This window comes from Sciurus vulgaris, assembly GCF_902686455.1.
Source record: "Sciurus vulgaris genome assembly, chromosome: 7".
NCBI classification, from domain to species: Eukaryota; Metazoa; Chordata; class Mammalia; order Rodentia; family Sciuridae; genus Sciurus; species Sciurus vulgaris.
In genome coordinates this window covers 145,059,863-145,087,257 of record NC_136467.1, presented here as the reverse complement: position 1 = coordinate 145,087,257, position 27,395 = coordinate 145,059,863, and the positions used below count along the sequence as shown (strand labels likewise).

The 27,395-nt window shown below is 47.8% G+C and overlaps 1 protein-coding gene across 7 annotated transcripts in view; it reads right to left on the bottom strand.

Annotated features, from left to right (window-relative positions):
- PHACTR1 (phosphatase and actin regulator 1) overlaps positions 1-27,395 on the bottom strand; it is a 502,764-nt gene that overhangs the window by 21,500 nt on the left and 453,869 nt on the right. For all 7 annotated transcript variants that reach the window (XM_079147314.1, XM_079147312.1, XM_079147317.1 and 4 more), the window contains 2 exons: positions 22,129-22,376; positions 20,122-20,278 (listed from right to left, as the gene is read on the bottom strand). In XM_079147314.1, the coding sequence (XP_079003440.1) occupies positions 20,122-20,278; positions 22,129-22,376 (405 nt within the window). The remainder of the gene's footprint in view (positions 1-20,121; positions 20,279-22,128; positions 22,377-27,395) is intronic.

The window sequence follows — 27,395 nt, the reverse complement described above, 5'->3', positions numbered from 1 at the left end:
TCGGGATTCCTTCCAGGTGTGCAGGCCTTGCCTGTGGCCATCTCATTCCTGCCCCTCCTCTTGGTCTGGGTGATTGATGGCCATCCTGATATGGCAGCTGAAGCCTCGGGCACCGCCTCCTCTGCTCCCGGTCAAGGTGCCTCCTCACGGCCTGTGCCTCCTGTGCTCTGGTGCTTGCTACCTGTCACTGCCCGTCTTGCCCACTGGGTCCCAAGGCAGGGGCCCCGTCTGCCTCACTCACCACCAGGCTTAGCAGGGCCCCACGCCTGGGGTTTAATGCTTTGCTGTCATTTTGAAATTTCTAATAGTTTTTGAGTAAAGAACTTATCCTGTGTTCAGCCTGGTGTCCCCGGAGCCTGGCAGAGTCTGGCAATCAGGGATGCTTAATGTTTGTGACATAATGACGGGGAGGCTGTTCCATGCCTATCCTGCATCTTTCTCTCTTTTCTAGCTTCTTCCCTGTGGAAAATAACCGTAGTGTCCATTAGGAATAAAACAGCAAACCAACAACAACAACCACAACAACCGACCTGTCCTCGCCCCAGCTCCACCTCCAACTCCCGCCACCTTCTGCTCCTGGCGGCCAGACTTCCTGAAAGTGTGGCCTCCATGACCTTCACCATCTGGCCTCTGCCCCCTGCTCCATGAGTAAGGTCAGGAGTCATTTTGGGTCACTGTGATTGGGCACGTGCCACTGGCACCTAGCGGTTAGGGGCCAGGCTGCAGCTAGACCCTTACGGTCGCAGGACAGGCCCCCCGCCAAGCGTTATCCGTCCCAAAGCCTCGCAGTGCCAGCTCAAGACCCTGCTCTGTTGAGTCAGTGCTTGTCAAGGCCATGGGTGACGTCGCTGCCTGGCCCAGGGGCCTCACTTCATCCCGTCTTTTGCTCTCACATGACACCTCTGACTCACAGAGACTTCTTACTCTGCTTTCTTCGCTAGGGCTTTCGAAAGTCTTCTCCTTCTACCTCCCAGTTCCTGCTCCTCACCAGATCTCAGGCATGAGGGAAGCCCAGAGGTGTCCTATCCCTCAGGGTGGCTTCGGGGCAGCACAGTGCATGCCAGTGACCACCTGTGACCAGTACTCAACAGGCGTGACCTCGGATGAGCCAGGGTTCCTCCGGGAGCCTCACCTTTCCATCTCTGTGCAATGGAGGAGAGGGAATCCTTCAATTCCCATCTGGATCAGATTTCTTAGAATTTCTGTGTTGAAAATGTGCAGAGGAGGAGGGGGCGGGGAGGCAGCAGCTCAAGGGACCCCTCCTCTGATAACAGCCTTCCGTGGTTGCACACTGCACTGAGATCAACGCTCTAACTCACTTCCCATCATGCCCCAATGCCGGTGCAACGAGACCCCAGCTCCTTGTTCACCTCCGCCCCTGATTCACGGTTAGGTAACTGGTCACACACTGGTGGTTGAGGGAAGCCAAGATGCCACCAAGTTCACCAGACTGTACGGGCAGCTCCTCATCTGGGTGATGGCCTCCTCCATCACATGGAGGGTACCAGGTACAGGAGGAGCTTCCCAGTTGCACTGTGACCTCCTCCAGGGCACGAGTCACATTTATTTCTGTGTTCCTGGCACCTAGCATAGTGCCTGGCACACAGGTGCGGCTCAGGAGACTTTCAAAGATTAAATAAATGAATACTACCTAAACACCAGGCACGGTGGTGCACGCCTATAATCAGCAACTCAGGAGGCTGAGGCAGGAAGACCATGAGTTCAAGGCCAGCCTCAGCAACTTAGTGAGGCCCTGTCTCAAAAAAAAAAAAAAAAAAAAAAAAAAAATAAACAGGACTAGGAATGTGGTCAGTGGTTACTAACACACCCCTGGGTTCAATCCCTGGTATAAAAACCAACCAACCAAACAACAACAAAACTACCTCAACCCTGTGAGTTGTGCTTATGGAGATGAAAGGGAACTCTGGGCCTTCTGTGGAGGTATTCTGGCCACAGAAAGAAGCTCCTCTGGGAAGACTGAACAGTAGTCTTGCTTTCAGACCTCAGACTATGGCCTTCGGCCTCTTCTCTCTGCAAACCAGGCAGAACAATTCAATACTGTTGATGCACGTCCCAATTCTGTCCAGCAATTTCTATCAATAATTGTCAGTTTCCTCTTCCACTGTCATTCCCCCAGGTTATGAAGAACCAGCCTGGCTTCTGCAGAGAGTATGGAGGGGAAGATGGACAGGAACCCCGAGTCCCATACCTGCCTGTCTCCGCTGACCAGAAGGCAGGACAGTCCATTGCTTTCCTTCTCCACACCAGGGTGTCTCTACAACAAATGGTCCTAACAGCATGGAACCCGCCTGCTGTGCTGGAGCACAGTTGAGATGAGACTAGAAAGTCCCTTGTAAAAATAACTAGAAAGCACGGAATATTCTTGGTAACTTGAAAAAAGTCCCTTACCTCAGTAGATAAATAGGTTACGCTTAAGAGAATATTTTTGGCCTTATTCTCCAGAGGCCATGGCCCCAGCGCCAGGCCCTCTGGCTAAAATAGGGTACTGTGAGATGACGACCAGGGAAAGCCTGTAATAATTCTGGCTGTGTTGCATGGACATTGGTTTTGGAGTAACGACAGGCCTGTGTGTGTTACTAGGCCTCAGACCCATGAGAGAGTGAGACAGTAAGAGGCCTGAAAGCAGCGTGGTGAACACTTTCAATACGATCAGGACTCCCGGACGTGAGCCCCACATCGACGGATGGTAAAGATTAATATCTGAGGTGTTCGGATAACCAAATGTGCTCATTGCCATAAGGCTGTTTCTGAAGAGAGTAATCATAATGGATGCCACAATAAGGTGCTGCCAAAAGCTAAAGAATATAGGGGAAAAAACGTCCAACAGTCTACACTTCAAAGTGACCGAGGAGATCTGGCCACCCGGCTTAACTCAGCGTTTGTCAATTGATCCATCCGTCCAACATGCTCCATGTGACAGACCTTAGCTTGGGCCTTCCACGAGAGCTGTGAGTTGGAGCAATATCAGCAAGATCGACTGCACAGACGATCTGACAAGGTTCTGCCATCAAAGATACACTGGGTTTTTACCAGTCGTCATTAGCCCTTCCCAAACCTTAAAATCCAGAATTTAGCTTTTGTTTTGTCCTCCTTACTTCTAACAGACAGCTTTTCTGGGTACCCAGGGTGAAAGTTTACACTTTCCCCCAAGAGGACAGGCAGCTTTTCAACACCTCACATTGGAGTCTGCAACAACTTTACTATGATCTAGGGAGAGGTCAAGGTCAAGGTCAAAGTCAAGGTAAGACTAACACTGAGGCAAAGTCAATGCACCTGAACTGCCCCCAATCACCACTCCTCATCAGCCTAGGGTGGAGGAGAAACAGGCCCCAGTGTTAACTTCAAGCTTCTCTTGACAGTCTTCCTACAGCATTTTGTCTGTTTTCCTGATATCTCTTACTTCCCATTTCCTGATCCCATGGTTCTCAATCCGATAGCACATGAGAATCACCCACTTGACTTTAAAAAGTACCCACAGGTGGGTCACATTCCTGACCAATTAGATCAGAATATATGAGGGCAGAGCTCAGGCCAGTTTTCATTTCTTGTTTTATTTTGTGCAGTGCTGGGGATGGAACTCAGGGCCTTGCACATGCGAAGCCCATGCTTTACCACCGACTTACATCCCCAGCCCAACAGAGGCATTTGAGAGCTTCCCAGGTGATGCACACATGCACTGAAGATCGTAGGCATCTCTTTAAGTCAGAACTTTGTCCCAGAGCCAGTAGCATCAGGACCATCCAGGAATTGTTAACCATGAAAATCCTGGGCTTCTGACTTGCTTCCTCAGAAGCCCTGGGAGTGGGGCCAAGCAGCCGGTGCTGTTCCAAGGGCTCCTCTGGAGATCCGCACACTGGGAAGTTTGAGAAAAACTGGCTGTAGATAGTATAAAACCCTGGAAGAGGCTGCTTCAATAGGTGGGTGGGGAAGAGGCAAGAGGGCAGACTAGAGAGAAGGTGAGGAGCCGAAGATAGCTTGGGTGTCCCGCAAGGGGCTGAGTCATCGTCCACTGTAATGAGGGGGGCATGAGCGTCAGGGAAGGAACAGTGTCGGCTGATCTGGGAAAAGTGAGATTTGTTTCCAACCTTCTGGAAATGAGAAGGTTCTGGAGATATGAGCCATAGTTTAGATGAATGGGTTTAACATTCACTTTCATATTTAGTATTCATTTTATTTCAAGTTGATTTATTCAATTAAAAACAATTTAATTCCATTCAGTATGATGTGAGAGATAACTGTTGACTGTTTTCTGGTCAAGTTGCTGGGTGGGTCAGAATTAAAAAAAGGTACAGCTGGAGTGACAGTTGGGGCAGCCTCCTGGCCTTGGCATCTCAGAGGTGGGTCTTGCTCAGCTCAGCACCTGCCTTCTCTTTAGTCTCTTGCCTATGACAGTCTGACACACATCCGAAGCCTCTTCACATAAAAACACACAAGCAGACCTTTCTCACTTCCTTGGTTGTCATGGAAGATACAACTAAATACAGGCCTCAAATGGACTAGGGGCTCATTCATGTCATGGGCTCCCCTGGTTTTCCGGGGGAGGCTGCTTGCAGCCCTGTGCTGAGGACCCTGAAGCCGCCCACCCTCTGTAATGAGTCGTGTGCAAGCCCTCCTTCGGCTCCCACGACGAGTGAACCATCTTTCCTGTGGGAATGTTGATCACGGCAGGAAGGGTCTTGCTTGCCAAAGAAGATTTCAAACTTCCATTTTTAAATCGATAGCCCAGTAGGCCAAAGGGCTTGTATAAACACAGTTACTAATTTCTTTGCTTTCCTGTGCCCTGGTACTCTTTCATGGAACACATTTTTTTCTACATATAACAAAAAGACCCTCTACTCAATTTTTTCAGCAACACGATAGGTTTGACAAATTTCTAACCAGTCTGGATTTGCATTCTTGCAAGTTTTGGAAATTTCTTAATTCTACTGCGATCTGGAGAGAAGAAGTTTTAATACTGGAATGGGCTTATTTATTCAGATTGGGAAAGAATCTTTTTATATGGTAAAGGGAAGGAGGAACAAGAATGGAAAAATGAAGAGAGATAGGAGGAGTGAAAGACACTTTATCCTGATTATGCAGAAAATAAATGCAAGCGATTTCTTTCTAATTCCTTCAGTTTATCTGTCCAGCAGCTTGAGAGATTCCTCGAGAGTAGAGAGGCCACTTCTCAAACAGGAGACCCCAGAAGAGACGGCGCTCGGACACATCTGCCACAGGACAGCAGCTGGTAAACATCAGAGCCGTGCTCTCACCTCTCCTGTGGTTTGATTCCTCACCTCTGGTCACATCGATGCGAGTTGCACCTCCATCCCACACGCCCTCCCGCCTCCACTCCCACACCTACTCTGATGCACAGGCAGACTGAGCTCAAAGACCACAGTGAGGGAACACGTGGGCAGATTCCATCAGCAGCCCTGTGCCCGTGGCTGCACTAGCAAAGCTCCCTCCAGGGGTGACACCAACACCTGTCCTCTTCCTGGAGGAAGCCCGGGGTGGGTGACACTCCCATCAGGCAGGGGGCATCCCTCCCATACCCTGTGTGCGGCCCTGACCTGTCTCTAACAAGAGGCCACTGCCAGGCTGGGCCCGTCCAGCAAGTGGAATCCTACACACAGTTGGCAGAACACTGGGCCACTAAGCGCCCAGGCCACCCCTTCTGGGAGAGGCATATGCACTGGAAAGGGCGATGACCCACAGAAATGCAGAATGTTCTCAGTGTCTGCTTTAGGTACGAATGTAAAACAATTTTTTCCCCTTCCTTCCTTCCTTCCTTCACTCCCTCCCTCCCTCCTTCCTTCCTTCCTTCCTTCCATACTGGAGCTTGAACCCCTTCCTTCCTTCCATACTGGAGATCGAACCCAGGGACACTCTACCAGTAAGCTGTACAGCCTTTTAATATTTTATTTTGAGACAGAGTCTTGCTGAGGCTGGCCTCCATCTTGTGATCCTCCTGTCTTGGCCTCCTGAGTAGCTGGGATTGTAGGGATGTGCTACTGTGCCTGGCAATAGGTTTTTTTTTTTCCCCTGCAAGAAACAAGTAGAGGTTTTGTGGCATCTCATCCCCACAGTTTTGTACCCATCTCAAGCATACTCTATGTGTCGCCACACTGTCTTCATAGCCTTTTGACACAAGTGTTCTGCCACCTGTCAAGGTTAGAGGTCTGAAATTCAAGGATTTGGTCTCAGTGTCTGCCTTTCGCTCACTGACCTTGCTCCCTCCATTCCCACCTCCTGCGGACTTGGAACCCAGTTCAGCTGCAAAACCAAGGTGACACCTGTTATTCTTGTTACTTATTTTCAGAAGCAGCCTGCCTGGCATAGCTTGGTGCTTACCTTTGTTAAGGACAACACACATCTGCTGTTCGATTAGATTCCCTCTCTTCCCATCCATCCGGATTCTCAGTCCCTTCATAGCTGGCAAATGGCTGAGCTGCTTTCCATGGTACCTGGTTGTCCTTGGAGTAGCTTTTCTAATTACTCAGGTAATAAATCAAAATTTTAAAACTGGACTGTATCCCTAGCATAATTTGTAGGGTATGTGGTGCTTCACGGGTAGATCTGGACTATAAGTCAAAGTGAATGGAATCATTTTGATGATTAGAGAAGTAAGCACAAAGAAAAACCATGTGTGTGTGAAGATGACTATAATTTCCCCTCTAATGGAGATAGTTTAAGCAGATGCATTTCCTCAATGGATCCAGTCAACCCTGTGATAGGGTTGATACCTTCTCTCCACGTCCTCATCCTCGGTCCTTCAAGGTGTCATTACTTTCCTCCTCAAAGGACCAGGCAGTAAATACTTCAGGGTCACAGTCCCTATGTTGCAACTTCTCGACCTGCCATTATGTTAGAAGGAGTCACAGATGGTGTGGAAATCAAAGAGTGTTGACTGTGTTCCAATAAAACTTTATTGACACAGACAGGTGGCATGTCTGGTGTGGTGGTGCACACCTGTCATCCCAACAACTCAGGAGGCTGAGGCAGGAGGAGCAAGTTCAAGGTTAGTTGGTGACTTAGCAAGATCCTCTCTCAAAATCAAAAAGAAAGAAACAAAAAACCAAAAAGTAAAAGAAATGGCAATGTAGCTCAGTGGTAAGGAGTTTGGTTTGGTCAGCTTTTTCACTGCTGTGACTAAAAGACTATTTTAGAGGAAGAAAAGTTTACTTGGGCTCAGGGTTTCAGAGGTCTCTGTCCACAGACAGCTGTCTCCACCCCTTGGGGCTCGAGGTGAGGTAGAACATCATAGCAGAAAAGTGTGGCAGAGGGAAGCAGCTCTCATGATGGTCAGGAAGTAGAGAGACTCTGCTAGCCAGATACAAAATATGTACCCCAAAGGCATGCCCCCAATGCCCACCTCCTTCAGCTACACTCTGCCTGCCTTCAGTTCATCCCCATTAGGGGATTGATTCACTGGTGGCTCTCATGACCCAGTCATTTCACCGCCTATTGTTCTTGCATCATCTCACATGAGCTTTGGGGGACACCTCACATCCAAACCACTGCAATGTTCTCAGACTCACTATGACAGGTGGAAGACTCACTAAGTTGGCCCCAAGGCTGTGGATTGGGGGCTCCCATCAAAGAGTGTCACTCATGCCTGAAAACTGCCTCCTTGTAACTCCAACCAAAAGTGGTCACAGCTTACTAGACTCAAATGGTTTTGGTCCCCAGTACAAAATGAACTGGGGGACTCCGACGCTGCCCGTCCTTAACCCTGCTCAGAAAGATGCAGTCTGCGGGGTCCTTCAACACAGTAGATGGAGAAGCCCAGGATGGCCAAAGGCGGCAGAGTGCGGCCACTGCCTGCAAACCTGAGCCCGCACAGTGGACTGTGGGCTGGGGGTGGCAATGGCCTAACTTCTCACCCCCTGCCCCTCATCTTCGTCATCATGACTGAAGCGCCTGAGGACGTCCTGTCTCCCTGGCTTTTCGTACTGGCACGCTGCTTTGGTGACTGCGTGTGTTTTGCTTCCACCCTGTGCCGAGTCCCGTCCTCCCCTGTGGCTGTAGTCCTGTGTGAGCGCGACGGCCACATCAGGACTGGACTTTTGGAGGCTCTGCAGGCAGGAGAGCGGCAGGCATGGGCTCCTCCAGTCAAGGAACCCGAAAGCTCGCTCCTTTGGGAAGGACTGCTGGCCCCATCTTCCAGGTGGCCTCACGATGACGTTTTATCTCCTCTGTCAGGGTCCTTAGCCTCAGGGTTCTGCTAATCCGCTCGTCATGAGGATGACTCTGATATACCCTGAAATGACCTGTCCAACAGGCAGTTTGAGAAACTGGGGAAAAGTCAAGAATTTTATGGTTCAAAAAATGTTCCGCATAGTTTTACAAATACCTCAAACAAATTAAATAGATACCCACATAATCCATGATGTAAGTTTATGGTACATTTTAACTAATTTCTTCAGTGGCCTAAAGCTGACATTATGCAGTGGCTTCTTTTTGGGGGTTTGGGATGAATGGGCTTATTTTATTTTTGCCTGGATCACGTGGATTCATCTATCTTTTCCTTTGGGGCGGCTGCACTGTTTGCTTGACTGTGTGATGAGAATCAGATTTCACGGGCCACGGCCCCTCATGGCTCTGTTGATGAAGGGCTGGCTGTGCAGAGAGGGTAACTTGACTGACATCCAAGATAGAGCAATCTGGGACAGGCTGGTCAGGGAAGGTGCCAAGGTCATGCTGCACTCAAATGGCAGGCTTCAGAGAGAAGCTGCCTCCTGGGGTCCCCAGGTACAATGGCGGTGCCAATACACCCAAGCAGGGCATGCTGGGTCTTCACTGGAATGGGACATCGACAGGACTTCCAGTGGGTAGCATGTGCAGGTGGCAGATTCACAGGTTCAATCACATTTGCAGAGGGCAGTGCCTCACGTGGCCTTTTAATGCACAGGAAGATGAAATTACATCTTGGCATCTTTTAAGAGAGAATTTGATAAGTACAATATGAAGATGAAAATCATAACCGTCAAAAGAAGGGCTGAATGTATGGCAGGCAAACAAACCTCTTTTCACTACGCCGATTACCTGATGGCACCCGCTGTTGGAGCTGTCTGCCGAAATCTTTTCAAAGGAACCAAAACGACTGCCCATTTTGAAACACTATTGTTTTAATGATTCAGTGGGCACAGCGCATCAAATTTTCATGATCACACTTCCTAAAATAGAAGTGTATTCACTTATATTTCAAAGGAATTGCTTTTAGAATCGCAGGGAAAAAGGTTTTCCAGCAGTTGTATCTTTGGATGGTTTCTCCTGTTTATATTCTATCTGAAAATTATGGTTTAGTTAGGCATATATATAATTTTTGAGGCTATTATAAAAATCTTGGCATTCTAAGAGGAGTGGAATGAACAGAATGAAGACAAATAAAATGGATTATTCCTATTAGCATTTTGCATGAGATTTGAGGTATTTTGCCAGTAAACAAAAATGTCCAGGGATGCAGGGGAAACAGCCGCGTTGCAGATTTTCAGTTGTAATCCTGTTCTGCTGCTTAAACATTCAGGACCATGTGCAAGCTCTGTGTAGGAGCTGCAGCAAAATCACATCCAATCAAACCTGAAGCCAAATTGGAGCATGAGGGAGAAACGCAGTCTATCCCACGGAAATGACTCTGGAGACTGGAAATGCCAACCTCACCACCGAAACAAAGAACTGATTCTTAACAAATACAGATGATTATAGATCCATTTGTCATTTAAGAGACAGAATCACTAGAACAGGTCAACTCCACAGGAGGGCACCATTTACGGGTTCCTCCAAAAATACCTGCTCAGTCTTCAAGAGAATAATAATTATTGTTATTTTTGGTGGGTGCTGGGGATCAAACCCAGGGCCTCGCACGTGCCAGGCAAATGCTCTACCACTGAACTTTCAAAATTATTAATGGCGCCTTACTGAGAAGGAGGACCCATCAGAGATCTAGATGAGGCGACATCTCTTGCTCTCAATTGCGCATGTAACTGAAATGTTTTTTTAACCCCCAAATGGGAGAATGACCACGTCCATGAAGAAAACCTAAGAATGGCAGAATCTAAAGATTCCTTTTTCATGGGCTTTTTCATTCCCAAAAATGTTTCCTAAAGACTTAATTCAAAACCTCCACTTAAAGTCATTTGTTTTGCTTTCTGAAATCAATTTTCTTGGTTCTTTCCAAATGGAAAAAAAATCAACTAAGAAATGTGATTTGCAATGCTTTCTAGCAAATAATTGGCCTGTTTCTTCCAGCGAGAAGTAAATGCTTTTCTTCCTTTTTTGGAGGGATACTGATTTTTAACAGTGGCTGGCGTCGGAGAAGTTGGTTTTAAATCTAGTTCAGCCACAAGTTATGTGGACTTGGCTAGCAGCATAACATTATCGGCCTCAGTTTCCTTATCCATAAAATTGAGAGTATCAGACACTGTGACGATAAGTTGTCACTTAAGTTCTAAAATGTTCTATTGCCCTTTCAGATTCTGCAGGTACAGCTGTGAAGTAGGCCAGGAAATTCATCCGTGGTCTCCTGTGGGCACAGGTACAACCTCGGAGTGACAAGAATTTCTGAATGAGCCAATGTGGAGGTTTAAAGCAGGCATTTGAAGTAATGTCCTATGTGACAAAATGGCTTGTCAACCAAAGTAGGGGCCACTCTTCAGACACTTCCTAGAATGAGTTAACTCACAGTCATTCATTGCCCCTTGGTAAGTTCATAAGTGACTGAGAGATCCACAGATTAAAATAGGATCAGGTGGCCGGGCATGGTGGCATACAACTGTAATGCCAGCAGCTTGGGAGTCTGAGGCAGGAGGATCTCAAGTTCAAAGCCAGCCTGAGCAAGAGCGAGGTGCTAAGCAACTCATTGAGACCCTGTCTCTAAATAAAATACAAAACAGGGCTGGATATGTGGCTCAGTGGTCGAGTGCCCTTGAGTTCAATCCCTGGTACCCCGCCCACCAACAAAAAGGATAGAAATAACATGCTTGTGACTGTTTTAGTTTGCAAGTGGGTCAAAAGGTTGATTTTATTGCAAAACAAGTGACCCAATGACTCAGGCTGAAGTTGCTCGTATGACTGCAGAGGTTTGAGAAATTAAACTCAGAACTAAATGTTTAGATAGTCAGTATTTAAATTACCCAGGACCCTGCCTTGCACCCATTCTTCTGGAAATATTTCACAGGAAAAAAAAAATGAAGAGAGAAACAATCTAAATTAAATTCAGCCCCCTTAAAAGAATATGCTCTAGAAGAACCTGTGTGTACCTCACAAACTCACCATTAGCATCCTTGGACTAGATCAGGGAACATAAGAACATCCTGAGCAGCTGGGATATCTGTGCAGGAGCCGTTTAAATGACACCTGGTACAGCGTTGTGCATACACTAGGTGCTTACTGATGCCTTCAGATACCATCAGTTGGTTGAACCTGAGGTCCATGGTCTCCCCTAGTAACTTGTATCTGTAGAGAAGTAACCTTATACTCACATAAAATAAACTCAGTTAGCTCAAAGTCCACTATTCTTTTTAGGGATTTTTCCAGCTACGGTACAGCTAGTTTTTTCCTTGAAAAAGAAGCAATGCTCATTTTTTTTTTTTCCCTCTAAATGAGGGAATTCTGATTTCCATCAATCAATCACTTTACTAAACTGGACCTCAGGAGCAAATTCATTTGATACCCATGCAATGGCCCCCGGACAGACTCTTCTGACAATCCACATGATCTGCTTCCACTAAGAGTAAACACATGCTGTGTTCCAACCGCCAATGTGAAAAGTTGCTTAATCAAGTCTCTTTTACTTGTTATGGTCTCTTTCATATGGCTGCATGAACCATTAAGTAAAGAAGACCCACGGCAACTGTAGGGGCAGTGAGGTATGAAGACACTTCCTGTCCACTGAATATTCCATGTGTTCCACTATGTTTTCCAGTCTCTCTGGCAGTTAGATTGGGGCCATGAGCCCTGTTCTGGTGACTGGACCCTGAGAAATGATGCGCATGCCTCCTCACCCCATCTTCCCTGGCTACCCAGATGTGAGAGCCACGTGTTCCAGAAGTTTGCAATGACAACATAATAAGAGAGGGCCACCAGGTCCATATTAGGCTTAAAGAAACCTATATGCCACCTGGATTTCAGATTTGCCTTTTAGGGTGGTTACTTATCCTAAGAAGGGTCTAGTATAATATGGCATTCAAATTCACAATGGGGGGAAGGAACTAGCCCTCATCAGCGACTGCAATTGGGAGAATGACTCACTCAGTCCCTGGATGGCCTTGGGTGGGAGGTGCATCTTACCGATGTGCAAAGTCAGGCTCCACGGAAGCCTCATTGGTAATGGCAGACAGCTTGCAAGTCCAAGTCCAACTCCAGAGGTTTTTGACAGTTCTTCCTACTAGACCTCTCAGACCTTAGTGTGCACCAGAGTTACGTTTGTTAAAATGCATACTTTGGTTCCATCTTCAGTGTCTGATTCTGGGTCTAGGGTGGGCCTGAGAATCTGCGTTTCTAGGAAGTTCCCAGGGAACACTGATGACACTGACCCAGGTACCACGCTGGACGAACCACGGGTCCCCATGCTGTGTGGCCACAAGAGACTTGAGAACCAAGCCCCAAAAGCAGGGCTTCAGATATCCTGTTTATCACGGACAGTGTTACTGAAGGGCAATAAAAAGTCCAGTGAGGTCCAAAGTGGAAGAAAACCTCCTGTTTCCTCTTGGTTCTGCACTTATCTTTCTCCCCTGAAGAGATCTGCTTGAGCCACTGAGTTCGAATTCCACCATCTCACGGGATACCTACCGAACCACAGGGACCTGGAGGGAGATTCGGCTCACCGTAACAACTCTAAAGGCATCTAACATTTTTCTCAGTAGGTTTGTCAGGAAATAGGAAAGCCCCAGATTTAGAAGACATGCTCCTCTTTGTCACCGATGATCTCTAAGATGATGAACTGAGCTTCTTCACCATCAAGTGCAAGTCCCAACAGCAGCAGCCTTGTCATGTTTCAGCGAAGGTCATTAGATGAGGTACGGATGGGAAAGGATTTTATCAACAGCAGAGGGACCGTCATCCCAAGAGACTATCTCTAAGTGCGGACAGGCAGATTCTACTTTCACTACCACAAAGCACATGAACCAGAGCGTTCCTTTCTGCCACATGTTAAGATAAATAATAAATAAGAATGTTACAGATAATAAGGCAAAAATCACTGAGAACCAGGAGGATGTGAGCATTAGGAGAGTCTTTGAAGTCTCCCCTTCTAATTTCAAATATGACCGTAACAGAAGTCCAAGGATTTGTCCCTTCCTTGTGTGGTCTAGAGTTCAACATGGCTCTTCACCCAAAAAATAAAAATATGAAATGCTATGAGAAAAACGAATCATTTAAAAAAAGCTATGAAATACAAAACAGAAGATCCACAATCCCCAATGGACGGGCACTTTCTTTTTTGAAAACTCTTCCCCAGTTTTAAACACAGAGACTGATTCTGTTCCCACGAGGTAAGAGGCAGCACCTTGTCCGCCATGCTGACTGTATCATCGAAATAAAAAAAGCTCCCGAGCAGCTGGGAGCCACCAATGCAAACAGCGGAAACACTCGCAAGATGTGGCCTTGATGTCCATCGATGTCCTGGATGCTGCCTGCACACCACGAGTCCTCTCCTCCAGAGACGGACAGACAGGCGGGCACACATGCAGTCAGGGCTCAGGACCCCCATCCCGACGGCAGGACGTCGAGAGTTGGGCCTCGACTGCGTTCTTCACAGCTGCGGAGAGGACAGGAGGCTGCAGACGTGCCTGCACAGGTTTCACGGGGGCGAGGTTCTGGCCACTACCTGTCCATCTCTGTGACCTCCTTCGTCACCCGCCTGTGTAAACACAAGACTGGGGCGGCTTCTTAAGTGGTGGCGAGGATGAGCCGTGAGGAAGAAGAGAGGCAGGATGTGACACTTTCCGAAGGAGGGACCTCATCCGATCTACCCCTGGGAGCTCCGCGATTATCGGTGGCTTCGGGAAGATTCCTACATCAACCCTGCCCAGCACTTTCCCATTAGGCGACTGGTACCTTTTCATTGGAGGCATCAGAATCCCTGGAAGAAGTCCCCCCAACCTGAGCCTCTCCCACCCCAGCAGATACCAGTGTCCTCTTTCCACTCCTCTTGTCCCTCTAGCTGTGTCCCATTTCACAGTCAAAATAATAATGGTGACCACGATGACGGGGATGACAACGATGATGGGGGACAGACTGGAAGGACCAGGTCGGTGTCCGAGGAAGCTACTCCAAAACTTTTACTCGAGTCTCTTTTCCTCCTTTCCCTCTTCAAGTGGTAAAGTCACAGTGATGTGTATCCAGGGACACTAAGTCAGTCCGAGCTGAATTGAATTCATAGAGCCTTTGATTGGTATTCCTATTTTTAGAAAGTGTTTTCGCAGCAGAACAAATTACCCAGCCCGGGGAGATGCCAGCTCACACTTGGCTTCCCTCCTCAGATTCCGGGGGGAGTTGCTGACTGCCACCTCGGAGCTAGGTGCTGGTGTGTCAGGCTGCACGGCACCCATCTTCCCAAGCCACAGACACCACGCAAGCCACATTTGGAGTCACCGTATTTTATTGCCTGTGCTATGAACCTAAAAAACAGGTTTCAATTTTCTCCCCGAATGTTGCATTATGATTTAAAGCAGCACATGATCCTCTGTACATATTATTTCCTATGTCACTAGAGTGATGACAGTGTATACTACTTAGGGACATAAAACACACATTTAGGAGACTTTTTTTTTTCTTTCTAGAATTACTATTAAATCCTCAGTGAAAGAGAGTTATCAGGCTAGGTTTCACGGGGCGAGGTTCTGGCCATTATCTGTCCACCTTCCTGACCTCATCTGTCACCTGCCTGTGTAAACACAAGACTGGGGCGGCTTCTTAAGTGGTGGTGAGGATAAGCAGTGAGGAAGAAGAGAGGCAGGAAGTGACACTTTCTGAAGGAGGGACCTCATCCAGTCTACCCCTGGGAGCTCCGTGATTATCCGTGGCTTTGGGACAGATTTCCACATCAACCCTGCCAGGTGCTTTCACCCCAGCTCCTGAGTCCCAGGCTGGGGAAAGCCAAGGAGAAGGTAGCCGTGGAGCCATGTCAATCAAAGTCTCCATCCAACCGGCCTCATGTGCACTGAGAACCGCCCTCAGGCGCAGCGAGCTGGACCAGATTCTGTTTTAGGAGTAAGGTGTATTGTTTTCAAGATCAATCCAGACACATAAGCACTCTCAAAATAATCTGGATCCTACAGATGTTAATTTCAAATTGCCACAGATACACCCATAGGCATGCTCACATTTATACTCCAAAATGCAGAATATTCCTGTCTCACAGCCTCACTAACGTGGGCTGTGCATTCACAGAGACTCATGAACACAGTAAATAGGATGAACCATGGTTATCAGGTCTGAGATTGAAACCATGGGGCTCAGGCCTGAGGGGGGGCCCTGGGCTAAATTAAGTCTATAAATACATTGTTTGATGTAATTGCTATGATTTGGATAAGTGTCCCCAGGGGCTCGGGTGTTAAAGACTAGTCTGCAGCCCAAGGAACAATTGCAAGATGGTGGAACTTTTAAGAGGTGGAGTCTTGTGGGAGGCCTTTAGGTCACTGGGGGTGTATACTTAGAGAGACTGTGGGATGTGGTTCTCTTCTCTCTTTTTGCTTCCTGGATACTGTGAGATGAGCAGCTCTGCTTGACCTCATCCTCCCTTCCATGATGTGCTGCCTCACACAGGCCTGACGGCAATGGGGTTAATAAAGCATAGTCTAAAACCTCCAAAATGTGAACCAAAATAAACCTTTCTTCTTTATAAGCTGATTATCTCAGGTATTTTGTTATAGCAATGGAAAGCTGACTAACACAATAATATTTTTTTAAAATTGGAATTCTCATTTTAAAAATTCAGATATTTTTCAGAATTGCTGACAAATTGGTCCTTCATTTCTTCAAAACAATAAGTTGGGGGAGGGTTGAAGCTGAATAGTGATGTTTCCTTTTATATAGGGGTTTTCATATCACTTCAACTCCCTGCATTCACCATTTATAACCTTCTTACTGCCTTCTTCACTTTTATGCCATGTCTGTCAGTCCCCTATGCATTTAAGGTCCTGGTTCTTTTCCTTGGTAGACCTACTTTATGTTTATCCAAGAATTACAGGTTGAATTCTGTCTCCCACAAATTTTATATGTTGAGATCATAAACCCTGGTACTACAGAATGTGGAGATAGGGTCTTTATAGTGCTAATCAAGTTAAAATGAGGACATTATGGGGGGCTCTAATTCAATATAAATGTTATCCTTATTAGAAGGGGCAATGTGGACCCAAGATACCAACATGGGAGTCTGCTACGTGGAACCAAAGGCAGAGATTGGGGTGATGCACATACAAAGCCAAGCATGCCAAAGATTTCCAGCAAACCAGCAGCTGGGAGAGAGAACAGATTCTCTCCCATAGTCTCCAGAAGCCACCGACCCTACCAACACCTGGATCTTAGACTTCCAAGCCAACTCCACAATGGGCTCTGCTGGGGTGACCGACTACCCCAAGGTCTCTTCATTTCCACTGACTAGATGGACATGGGAGTGGAAAGTCCTGCTCACACAGCCATGAAAGTGGCCCTCAGACCAGTGGACTCAAAGTGTTTTGAGAATTCCACCATAAAAGGGTAAGCATGTGCCACTTCTTTGTTTATAAGAAAGAGACAAGCAGTACTGCCTTGATGTACCAGGTACATTATAACACACACAACCAGATTACAAAGAATGACAGAGACCAGCCTTAAATAGAAATTCAACGACTTTCATCCTCAGGAGACAGTCCTTGGTTCTCCATGCTATCCTGGAGTGTGTATACATAAGGGGCAGAAGCAGTGCATATCCTCCTGGTCGCCCTCACATCTCTAATGCAGTCCCCACCTCTCCAACAGTGACTGTATGAAATAGGTATTTGTTATTAAAAAAAACCCAAGTGACCTCCTGATAGAGATTTAGGAGAATCTGTCCAATAACATCAACAAGCAAATATTTTTGGAAGAGCAAAAATTCTTGCATTTTGATGTCAAAACTCTGCCTTAACACTGGAAGGTTATGCAGAAGCTGTCATTTTTCTTGGTGTTTCTGTTCCCTCTCCTACCTTGGGATTCTTGGTGGAATGCTATGATATTTTTTTCTCTTTTCTTATGCCATTAAAACTGTCAGGCTGAAGTTGTGATTCCTGTCTTGCTTCCTCCACAAGGACGCAGACTCGGCTCATGCTCTGCAAAGAGCTGAAGATTTCTGTACTTTGCTGCTGCCGCACAGGGTCAAAGAACACCACAATCTGGTCGCTTCAGAAATGCAAACCCTACAACAGACATCTACATTCTCTGAGTTACTTTTTGTACGAATGAAGCACACATTTGCACATGGTGCTCAGATGACCTAGCTTAAGGCCCAAGAAAGGCAAAGAGCTTCTAGAAGCCAAGCTGCTGATTCCAGAACAGCTCTGGTCCCTGGTCCCTGGCTCTTTCCCTTCTCCTTCAATCTGCCCTGGGTTTGGGATGGGCGTCAGCTGCTGGAAGCACAGAGTGGAGACTTCATTCTAAATGGAATCACCCATAAAACTCTTTGGATGTGAATCAAAAATGACTCTGAGGTGGGATTTGGTCTGTTCACCTGATTCACTGCACTCCACCCAACCTCAACCGCTACGCACTTGGACATCTCCCTCAGTTGTGGCTCCTGTAATCCGGCTGCAGCTGCCAAAGGTCTGACCACAGGAAAGGAACTCCAGTCCAAAGAGTGAACACAGATGGTATGGATTCGGAGCAGGGAGGCCAACTCAGTGCTTGGAACACCCCGAGCGGCCTTCCCAGCCCTGACTTTCTCTCCCCAGTTGGCACGTCTTCTGCTACCCACCACAGTGAAAGAAAGCTGGGAAGTGAGCCGTCAGAGGAGTTTATGAATTCCAAGCAGTCTTTCTGCTTTAAAAGAGGGAGGGTCGAGAGGGTGTTGATTTACAGGACAAAGTTTTGAAGACAGAGAAAGTTTTGCGGTCGTGGATGGGTCTGTATCTCTGCCGCCTCTGGGTTTGTGGCCATGCCTGCTGGCCCGTCATGGTGGTAACATGTGGATCTGTGTTCAGGCGCGAGAGGCTGGGGGCTGCATCTCTTTGGAGTATGCTCTGGAACAATGCCCCTTTCTACTCTGTCAGTCAATACCAGGTGGAAGGGCCTACGGAGGACAAGCGTGTGGCCAACCTCCCACGTCTGCTCTGTCGCCCACCTCTCTTCTGCTCTCTCTCTCCACCCGTGAAGCTACACTGGGCATCCAGACGTGCTGGCATCTCACTCCAATTGCCAAGAAGTCTTCCATTTGCCTCTCATACGCCTGGGGCTTTGCACGTACTGCAGCGAAAGCAGGAGATGCGAGTGGAGGGAAGGGACTATAATAAACGGTGGAGCTGAGCTCCAGGAAGAGGGGCTGGGTCAAGGCCCTACCCCTTCTCTTCCCCTACCCCCTAAGGATAGCTCCGATTGCATTTTGTGTGAACTTGAATAAGCTGGGTCAGGAAGCAGCCCAGGACCATACCCAGCCACCCGTCCCACCCAGAATAAGATCTGGTCATATGCTGCCTGGGAGAAGAGAGCTAGGGAGGCCAGGACCACTGTCTGCTCGCGCTCTGAAGCCACGGGAGGAGGGGTGAGGCTGTCAGCAGCTGCAGGAGGAAGAGAACAAGACCAAAAGGTGGGTGTTCATGGGAATTCCAGTTCAACGGAAGGAAGAACGTGTAGCAATCCGGCTCTGATCATGGGTTGGGCTTCCTGTAACTATCACTGAGGTATGAAGAGAGATCTGTACTTCCACATCACAGTCATGTTACTGCATTCAAAGACTGAAAGCGTGTGTGTGTGTGTGTGTGTGTGTGTGTGTGTGTGTTTAGTGCGGTAGGTGGTTAGGTATTTTTATTTTTGGCCTCTAAATACTACGTGACACATGGCCAAATCATCCAAAGACAAGGGCCATCTTACACAGCAGGATCAGCACCACACCATCCTCCAGGAGGAAACCAGGGTCACACAGGGGCAACACAGTGAATCGGAGGAGGGAAGAACGCCAGCACCGCTGCCTGCATGACCTCCGCCTGTGCCACTTTCCTCACTTGTACAGTGTGACAATGACAATGACAACCGACAGTCAGGGTTGACCAGAGGAGGGAGGGAAATGACAGCAGATCACTGAGAGCTCGCGACGGGCCAGGCACTGTTTAGACGCTTCTGTGAACGTGTTGTTTTCACAATGCACAGTCTTACAGTCGTAGGCACAGAGGGTACATGACCCACTCAGGGCTATGCTGTTAGCAAGAGGGAGAGTCAAGGTCAGACTCTTGTAGACTTCTGCACAGTCCATCCAAACACCCAGCACAGCGCCTGGTACAAAGCAAACGTTCCGCGTGTTAACCGTTACGTAGAGAGGCAAGGTAACGGAGTGGCGGTTAAGAGGGAGAGCTCTGGAGTTGGTCTGGTGACAGCAAGCAGGGTCACTAAAGTGCCTGGTGTTCTCCTCTGTAAATTGGGCATGCAAATGTCTAACTCCTGGGGAGGCTCAAAGATTAAATGATTCAATACATGAAAAATGTTTAGAAGAATGCCTGGCAGATAAGAAGTTCTCAGCAAATGTTACCTAAAGCCACATAAACACAACCTAGACTGCAAGCACACGCATGGGTGTTTATGACATTCATATGATGAAAGCTATGTCTACAGTCTTTAATGTCCTTACATAAAGAGAATCACTCAGGAAGAGTCCAGAGGAGGAAGGAGGCATCACTACCAGCCACATGGCACTACAGCAGAGTCTGCTTGTTTGATTGTTTCATGTTTAGCAAACCACGACTCTTATAAAATTTCCATTACTTAGCTGCGTGAAGAAGAGGGACAATAAAAGCACCCCTGGGGACAAAATGGGAGGCTTTCCATTGACTTTTTAAAGCAGGAAGTTATTAAGAGGCACAAGGACTGCATTGGTGACTGAGACTATATGCTTCTGCAAACATCCGTGTAGCCCCAGGGTCCTGCTGCGGAGGGCAGAAGGTGCTGCTGCCTTACCTGGTGAGCTTGGTGCCGATCTGCTGCCTCAGCTCCAGCCTCTCCTCATCTGTCTGCCTGGGGAGGATGTTCTTTTCTTCCAGTTCTCGCTTGGAGGGCCTGTTGCTGAGTTTGATGGCTAAGGAGTCCTTCCTGCAGACCTTCATGGCCAGGGAGCCTGCAGGAGGAAAAAGTGAGTCAATTCCTGGGGCCATTCGGTCAGCCAAAGGCAGGTAGAAAGACAGGAGGGCACGACACCTGGGAGGCCCGGGGCCTCAGCTCTCGGGGTTCCTGCCCTCCCCACGCTCTGCACCTAGCACGGTGGCTGAGCGTGGTGAGCCATAGGGGCCTGGGACTGGATCTCTGTCCTCCGGAAATGCCCAGCAGGAAGGCCACAGAGGAGGAGAGGGGACAGAGGCCGCTAGTAACTAGGGCAAGATTCATGGAGGAGTCACTGACATGGGAGAGAGGGTGAGATCCCACTAGGCAGCTGGCACTGGGGCGACATGTAAGCCAGGAGCTCCCGGCAGGTGGAAGGGTCAGCTACCCTGGCACTGGGGCTGTGAAGAAAGACAAGTGGGGTGGATGGTGCGTGACTTCTGCGGGGTCAGGGTGGAGGTGAGGACAGCAAAACTGGCAATACTCTGGCATTTTTTTTTTTTTTTTTTTTTTTAACACATGGGTTCCTGAGCGGCCAGGGTGGGGCTTCCTTAAATCTGGGCTAAATCTGTGGTTCTGAACTCAGTGTGAATTTGGTTCCCAGGGGACATCTGGCAAAGTCTAGAATAATGTTGGTGGTAGGAAAGCTGCTAATCATCCTCCAGGGCAGAGCACAGCAGAGCCCTCCACCACAAAGTATGATCTGGTCCCAATGGCCAGGAGGGCAAGGTGAGAAACCCTATGTATAAAGCTGTCCATTCTCTGGACACCACAAGGCAAACAGGCTGAGCAGCTGCTTCTGTTCATAGATCACTGGGGTCTTTGGCTATCTCTGGACGGTCTTCTCTGTAACATGACTTGGATCATTTCATAGCTCACCAGGTCTCTTACCCAGTCTCAAATGAAGCTAGCTAATTAGCAAGCCAGAAAAATAGTACTAGCAAGTTCCTCTAAGTTGCTGAGGGTCTCTCTAAGTTGCTGAGGCTGGCCTCACACTTGTGATCCTTCTGCTTCAGCCTCCCAAATCACTGGGATCACACGTGCACACCATGCCTGACAAGCTTGCAGATTCTTTTGGATTTTATGTACTAGTGCTTTTCTTTTTTCTTCCTCCACTGGTTTAGTTTTCAAGGGATTTGGAATCAAATCCCAGGATCTGAGCAAATTCCTTCCTATCATTTTCTTATATGTAAAATGGGGGCCAAAAGTATCTAGGCTCTAAAGCTGTTGTGAAGTGTCCACAAGAGGATACAATCTTAGCAAGTTTTCAGGCACACAGTACCTGTTCAGTAAATGTTTGCTAGTGTCACAAATTCATTTATTAAAAAGTTGGCCAAATGACAAGATTGTACCCACATCACTGAAATTTATTATTCACGGCCAGAGCAATAGACTTTGGGATCCTGCTTTTGCTGTTTCTCCTCTTGTCTCTTAGCATACTTACAGGTCTTAAAGGACAGGTTTAAATGTTGGCCTTTAAGGTTGCTGAGGTTTGCTTACACAGGTTTCTATCTGCTGCATCCACCATGGTAAGTATTTGTGTCTTTTCTAGGTGAGAAGAGACTTCGAAGCCTTCCCCTTTCACTCTGAGGGAAGGGTGGCATCCCAGGGATGCACCAAGAATCCCATCTAAAGAGGCAGGAGGTGGCGGCGTGGTGTTGCGATATTTAGAGCTGCCACGGCACCTGGAGGCCCTGTGTCCCCTCCTGTTACTGCTGAAGCAAGGGAGGCCCCCTGAGGCTAACTGAGCTCCCTACGGTCAGGGTCAGTGAACAGCAGACCAGAGTAGCCCCAGGACCGCCGGGCAGCGGGGCCAGCCCCCCAGCCCCATGCTGCCCTGCTCCTGGCGGAGGGTCGAGACGCACGTACTGGTGTAGAGGGAGCTGTCGTCGTCGTCGTCGTCCTCCTCCTCCTCCTCCTCTCTGGTGTACAGGCAGGGCGAGTCTTCGTAGTCCGACTCATGAGGCACGTTTTCTTTATTGTCATCACATTCGATCACAACAGTTGGCACTTGTCTGATTTCCGGGAGGCCCATAGGTCCTGCTTTTGTGACGCCGTCACTCGAGTGCAAACCAGAGCTGTGGTAAGAAGTGGAACAGGGGACTCGCTGCTCAGAGCTGTGGGAAGAGAAGGAGGGAGGAGGAAATGCATTTTAGCTGAAAGGTCGAGTAAATGCCTTGGCGCCGTTTCAAAGTCCAGCTGGCCAGCCCAGGGTCCACCAGGCAACGGGATCTGTTTCTCACCTTACCGGTCATCGTTTCACGAGAGTATGGTTCCCTGATCACCATCGCCGTAGTGGCACGGAATGGGAAATGAGAATCCCAAGTTCCCTGTGCATGGATGATGGTCATGGTGGGACAACAACGTGGACGAACTTACTCCACTGACCCGCACACTTGCCAGTGGTTAAGATGGCAGATCTGATGAGTACTGACCACAATTTCAGATTTTTAAAAAAGGAAATCTAATTCTGCAAATATTTCTGATTTCAGATTGATAGTTCCCAAGACCCAGAGCGGGTTTACTTGCAGGCTGCGTGTCTCCTGGGGTGGGGGGTAAAGGGCTCCTCCCTGGTGCAGAGTTCCAGAACAGAGAGGCCACGAGTGAGGGTCTAGTTTTCAAAAGCTCTGCAGGGCGATGGGTGGGACCGAGTGTGGGAAAGGTCGTGTGAAATGCTGTGGATGCGGATGCAGAGCAAGAAAGCGCGTGCAGGGCCGGAAGCCTGGAGACCCATTTGTGACACCAGGGCAGGTGATCAGGGACCACCCGGGGAATGTTCGCTCCCAAGGACGCCATCGGTGGCAGCGGGTAGCACCGAACTGTTTTTTATTTGTCTGTTTGCTTTTGTAGGCCAGTTTTCTAAGACGGAGTGTGATCTTCTCAAAGCCAACTCAGATCACATGTATTTTTTAATTTAAAACAGGTGACAACCAGGCTCAGCGGGGCACACCTGTAAACCCAGTGGCTCCGGAGGCTGAGGCAGAAGGATCATGAGTTCAAAGCCAGCCTCAGCAACTCAGTGAGACCCTCTCCCTAAATAAAATACAAAAGAGAGCTGGGGATGTGGCTCAGTGGTCAAGTGCCTCTGGGTTCAATCCCCAATATCAGGAAAAAAAAGCATGATATATTCACTCTTTAGAAAATTAGGAAACGCATATCATTGAAAATGAGGAAAACAGATCTTTTCTACATAGCTTCTATCTCAGGATCCTACAGCAATTTAGAATCCTTTTAATGACAGGCTTTGCCTGAAGTTCAGCAAGAATAATGAGAATAGGGAGACAGAAACACAGTTTTTTTTCTTTTTGCTTTTTTTTCAGTTCTGGGGATTGAACCCAGGGACTCATACATGCCAGTTAACATTCTATCATTGAACTGGACTCCAGTTGTAGCTCAGATTCACTGGAAGTGGAATTTCTATCCTCCATTTAAAGACTTGTAGAACACAGTCAACCCAATGTATCTTACCATCCCAGCATCTGACACTCAAAAATAAATGGACTTTGAGGTTATACTATATTTCAGTAAATTTTACATTCAAATATTTTATCCAAAAGAAATCTTAGGATGTATGTACACAAGCAAGTTTTCTTTGAAGCTTTCAATGACGCTTTATATTACTGCGACGTCTGCTTTAAATTCAATTAACTTTCTTCCTTTCATTGTTTCTAAACATTGTTGCTGTTCTCTTTTTATTCTTCACATAACTCTGCCATGACACAAATAGAAAATCCAGTTAACGCATTATGCGCTCTGATGTTCGAGGCAGTAAACTAAATCAACGTGAACACATCAAACCTTCAACCACGGAAGAGGATTAAATGGCATATTTGGTGAAAAAACAGCAGCATCTCATTAGACAGTCGTGGCTGGCGGGGGTCATTCCCCAGATAACTTCACAGCAAGGGCAATGGGAGCAGAAAAGTGAGTACCTGAGAGACGTTCTCCCAGGTGACAAATGAGTACCTGACTCCTAAGTTGGACTTGAAGAGTTATGGAAAATAATATTCCTCCAAGACAGCGCCCCAAGAAAAATGGAGGGACAGTGTGGCTCGGGAGGAGGGAGGGAAATCAGCCAAACATTAAACCTCTCCCAGTGCCTCAATGGCCCTGAGGGGAAAAGCCAAATCTCATCCCTTCCCACGCTCATCCCCAGCATCACCACCAAAAGCAAACATTTACCCCTTCCCAACCCCAGAGCATCTTGAAGGAAGGAGGCAAATACTGAAAATGTTGGGCCCTGGTCTTTTCCCCTTCCCACTGCAGATGAGTCCTGGAAGAAGAAAAGCAAATAGTGAAGCTCTAGGTAACAATGGGTCCCAGAGGAAGGAAGAGCAGCAGGGAACACCGAGTTGGGAGCTTGGCCCAGTGTCCATGAGTTTTGGACTTTTTATAACTACTTTCCGGAGTTAAAATTTTAACCTGCACAACTAGCCCCTGACTGTCCATACTGCACGTCCACAGCCTCCAATGACACTATAAAACCCAGACTCCTTCAGTAACCCAGGGGCCATCTCCACACCCAGAAAATGAGCCCTCCTGTGCCTGATGGATCAACTTCACTGTAGAATAAAGGAAAGCTTGCTGATCCAAGGCCTGCTTTCCATCATTTGTGGGCCATGGGCTTACAGGACTCACTGGGGACTTTCGACCTGCCTCACAAGGTGGCCGTTCTATCAAGAAAGGACAGTTGCTCTCTGTGTTCCAGCCACACTTGGATTCTCACATTGGGCCTTGAGGAGGTGGGAAGGAAGGGGCAGAAATGAATGCTTGGTTGGTGTTCTGCCCCATCCCTGTCTTCTCCCCTGCCCTCTTCACAGCTGAATTAGCGGTGGCTCCTATAAAGGCACAGATCTTCCAATATAAAGGTGGGGAGCTGGGAATGAAAAACGGGTGGGAAGAATCTTTTGAGGGGAAAAAAAATTTGGATGTAGGTAACCTTAAGTGTGAGTCCCTTAAGGCAGAAAGCTCCAAACTGATCCCAAACAAAAGAGCGATGTCATGCAGCCTCCTGGGTGGTCAGTGGTAAAGGAGAGGCTGTGGAAATATGCATGTGCGAAAATGTCACGGTGACATGGATGCACCTGTACTATTAATATGAGTTACAAAAGCTTGTATTCCAATTATTTACATGTATAATAAAAATAAATAAAGGCAAATTCTTTTAAAACAGGGGAAACGTGAGGCTGTCTTGAACAGATTGTTTGGAGGAACCAGCTCATTGTGGGCCCCCAAAGAACATGCTACCAGCCTTGTGACACAGGGATCAGTCATGGAGGTCAAAACCCCCCTGGTGGGGGCACGAGAGAAACAGCCTGAGACCTCTGGCCAATCAGGTCCTCTCCCTGGGGTGTGAATCCAGCAGTGCTAGAAGTCCTCATTTTTCTTTGGGAGAAAGATGGGTGTTTCCCAGGAATCTAAGTGAATCCGTCAGAAGGGTTTTACGATATTTTATTAATCCATATTCATTGAATGGCAAGTATGTGTCAGGAAAGATGCTGAGAGGAAGACCATCCCCAGATAAACCCATCTGCACTGTAATTATGGAGAACCACAGGAGAGCAAGAGACGGTGGAGGGGTGGGCTGAGAACGAGGCTGGGAAGGTCCTGACGGAATCTCAGCTGGAGGAGTCAGAGAGAGGCAAGTCCACGTTTTGCCATTCATGAAATTCTTGACATTAGGCAAATTCATTCTGCCTCTCTGAGACTCAACTTCCTCAATTGCACAATTGGGCATAACTGGGTGAATCATGCCTTTTTAACAGGGCTGGTGTGTGGCCTATGGGATCCTCACTTAGTTATAGAAATGGCCTTCAGAAGCTCAGTCAGTCCATTCTCCACACTATCGTCAGGGCCACTTTCTAAACTTGGAATCTAGTCGCCCCTGCTGTGAGAACTCTGGACGTCTCTCCAGTCTACTGAAGCCACGCTCCAAGAGTGGCATGGGAATCCAGTCAGCCTGGCCCGAGCTGTGCTACTCAAGGCCAAGCACCCAGCCCCCTCAAGGTCAGTGTCTGATCTCGGGTGGCCTCCATTCCTGGTGTTGGTGGGCAGGAAGGGGACACCCGGAGGACGTTGGTCTCAGGAATGCTGGACTCATATAACAGAGTTGTCGAGCAGAAGACACGACAAGATTGTCCCTGCTAACGAGAAGCCATACCATCAGCCCACGAGCACCATGGGTTAAACCTGGAGAGATATTCTGCACCTTATGCAGTTTGGCCTAAATTGTTAACTAAGCTCATTTCCCCTCCTAGCCTCTGTCTCCATCAGCTCACCCCTCAGTCGCCAACAGCTGTGCCTCTGACGCTCTTGACCTGAAACGTGCTCCCCCTCCATCTTCACTTCAATCGCTGCTACTGATCTTTTAACACATGTCCAGGTAACTCCTGGCCTGTGCTCACCGGTGCCTTCAAAATTCTGTGAAAAGTGTGGGCACCTCTTTGCTTACCACCTTCCCCTCCCCACCAAGTCTGTCGGCTCCGTGGTGGGCAGCGGCTATGTCTCTTTTCTGTTTGTATCTGGTGGCTAGTACTGTCTCGGACACAAAGTGGACACTCAGTAATTGCTTATTGTTTTTGCAGAATGAAAGAAATTTGGGCCAGAATGACTGATATTTAGGTAGATTTATAAATGATTGAAAAGCATATTCAAAAGGTAATAATTAAGGGATTTTAAAAAAATTTTTGGGGGCATCTCGTGATGTATTACAGGGCTCTGGGTACCTGAGATTAGTTAGCATTTTTATCATTGGCTTAGATTGTGTCCAAATGGGCATTTTTATCAAATGCACAGAACAGAGGCAAGGAAGAGAAAAGGGGAGAGTGGGAAAGGGAACATTTCCTCAATGCATTGTCCACCATTCTAGAAACTTCCACACTCAGCATTCCATTTCATCTTTGTAATAACCCGTCAGGGGAGGTGCTATTATCCCCATTTTGTGAAGCCAGAAGTGGAGGTCCTGAGAGGATCATTGACCAATCCACAAATACAGGTGATAAGGGAAAGGGTTTGGGTTTGAACTCACTTGGTTACAATATTCAGAATCCAGCGACTGAACTGTGATACTTATGAGACTGTGTCCTTTGGACACAACCCCAACTATCCCCACCCAAGAGAGATGGAGGAAACACCAC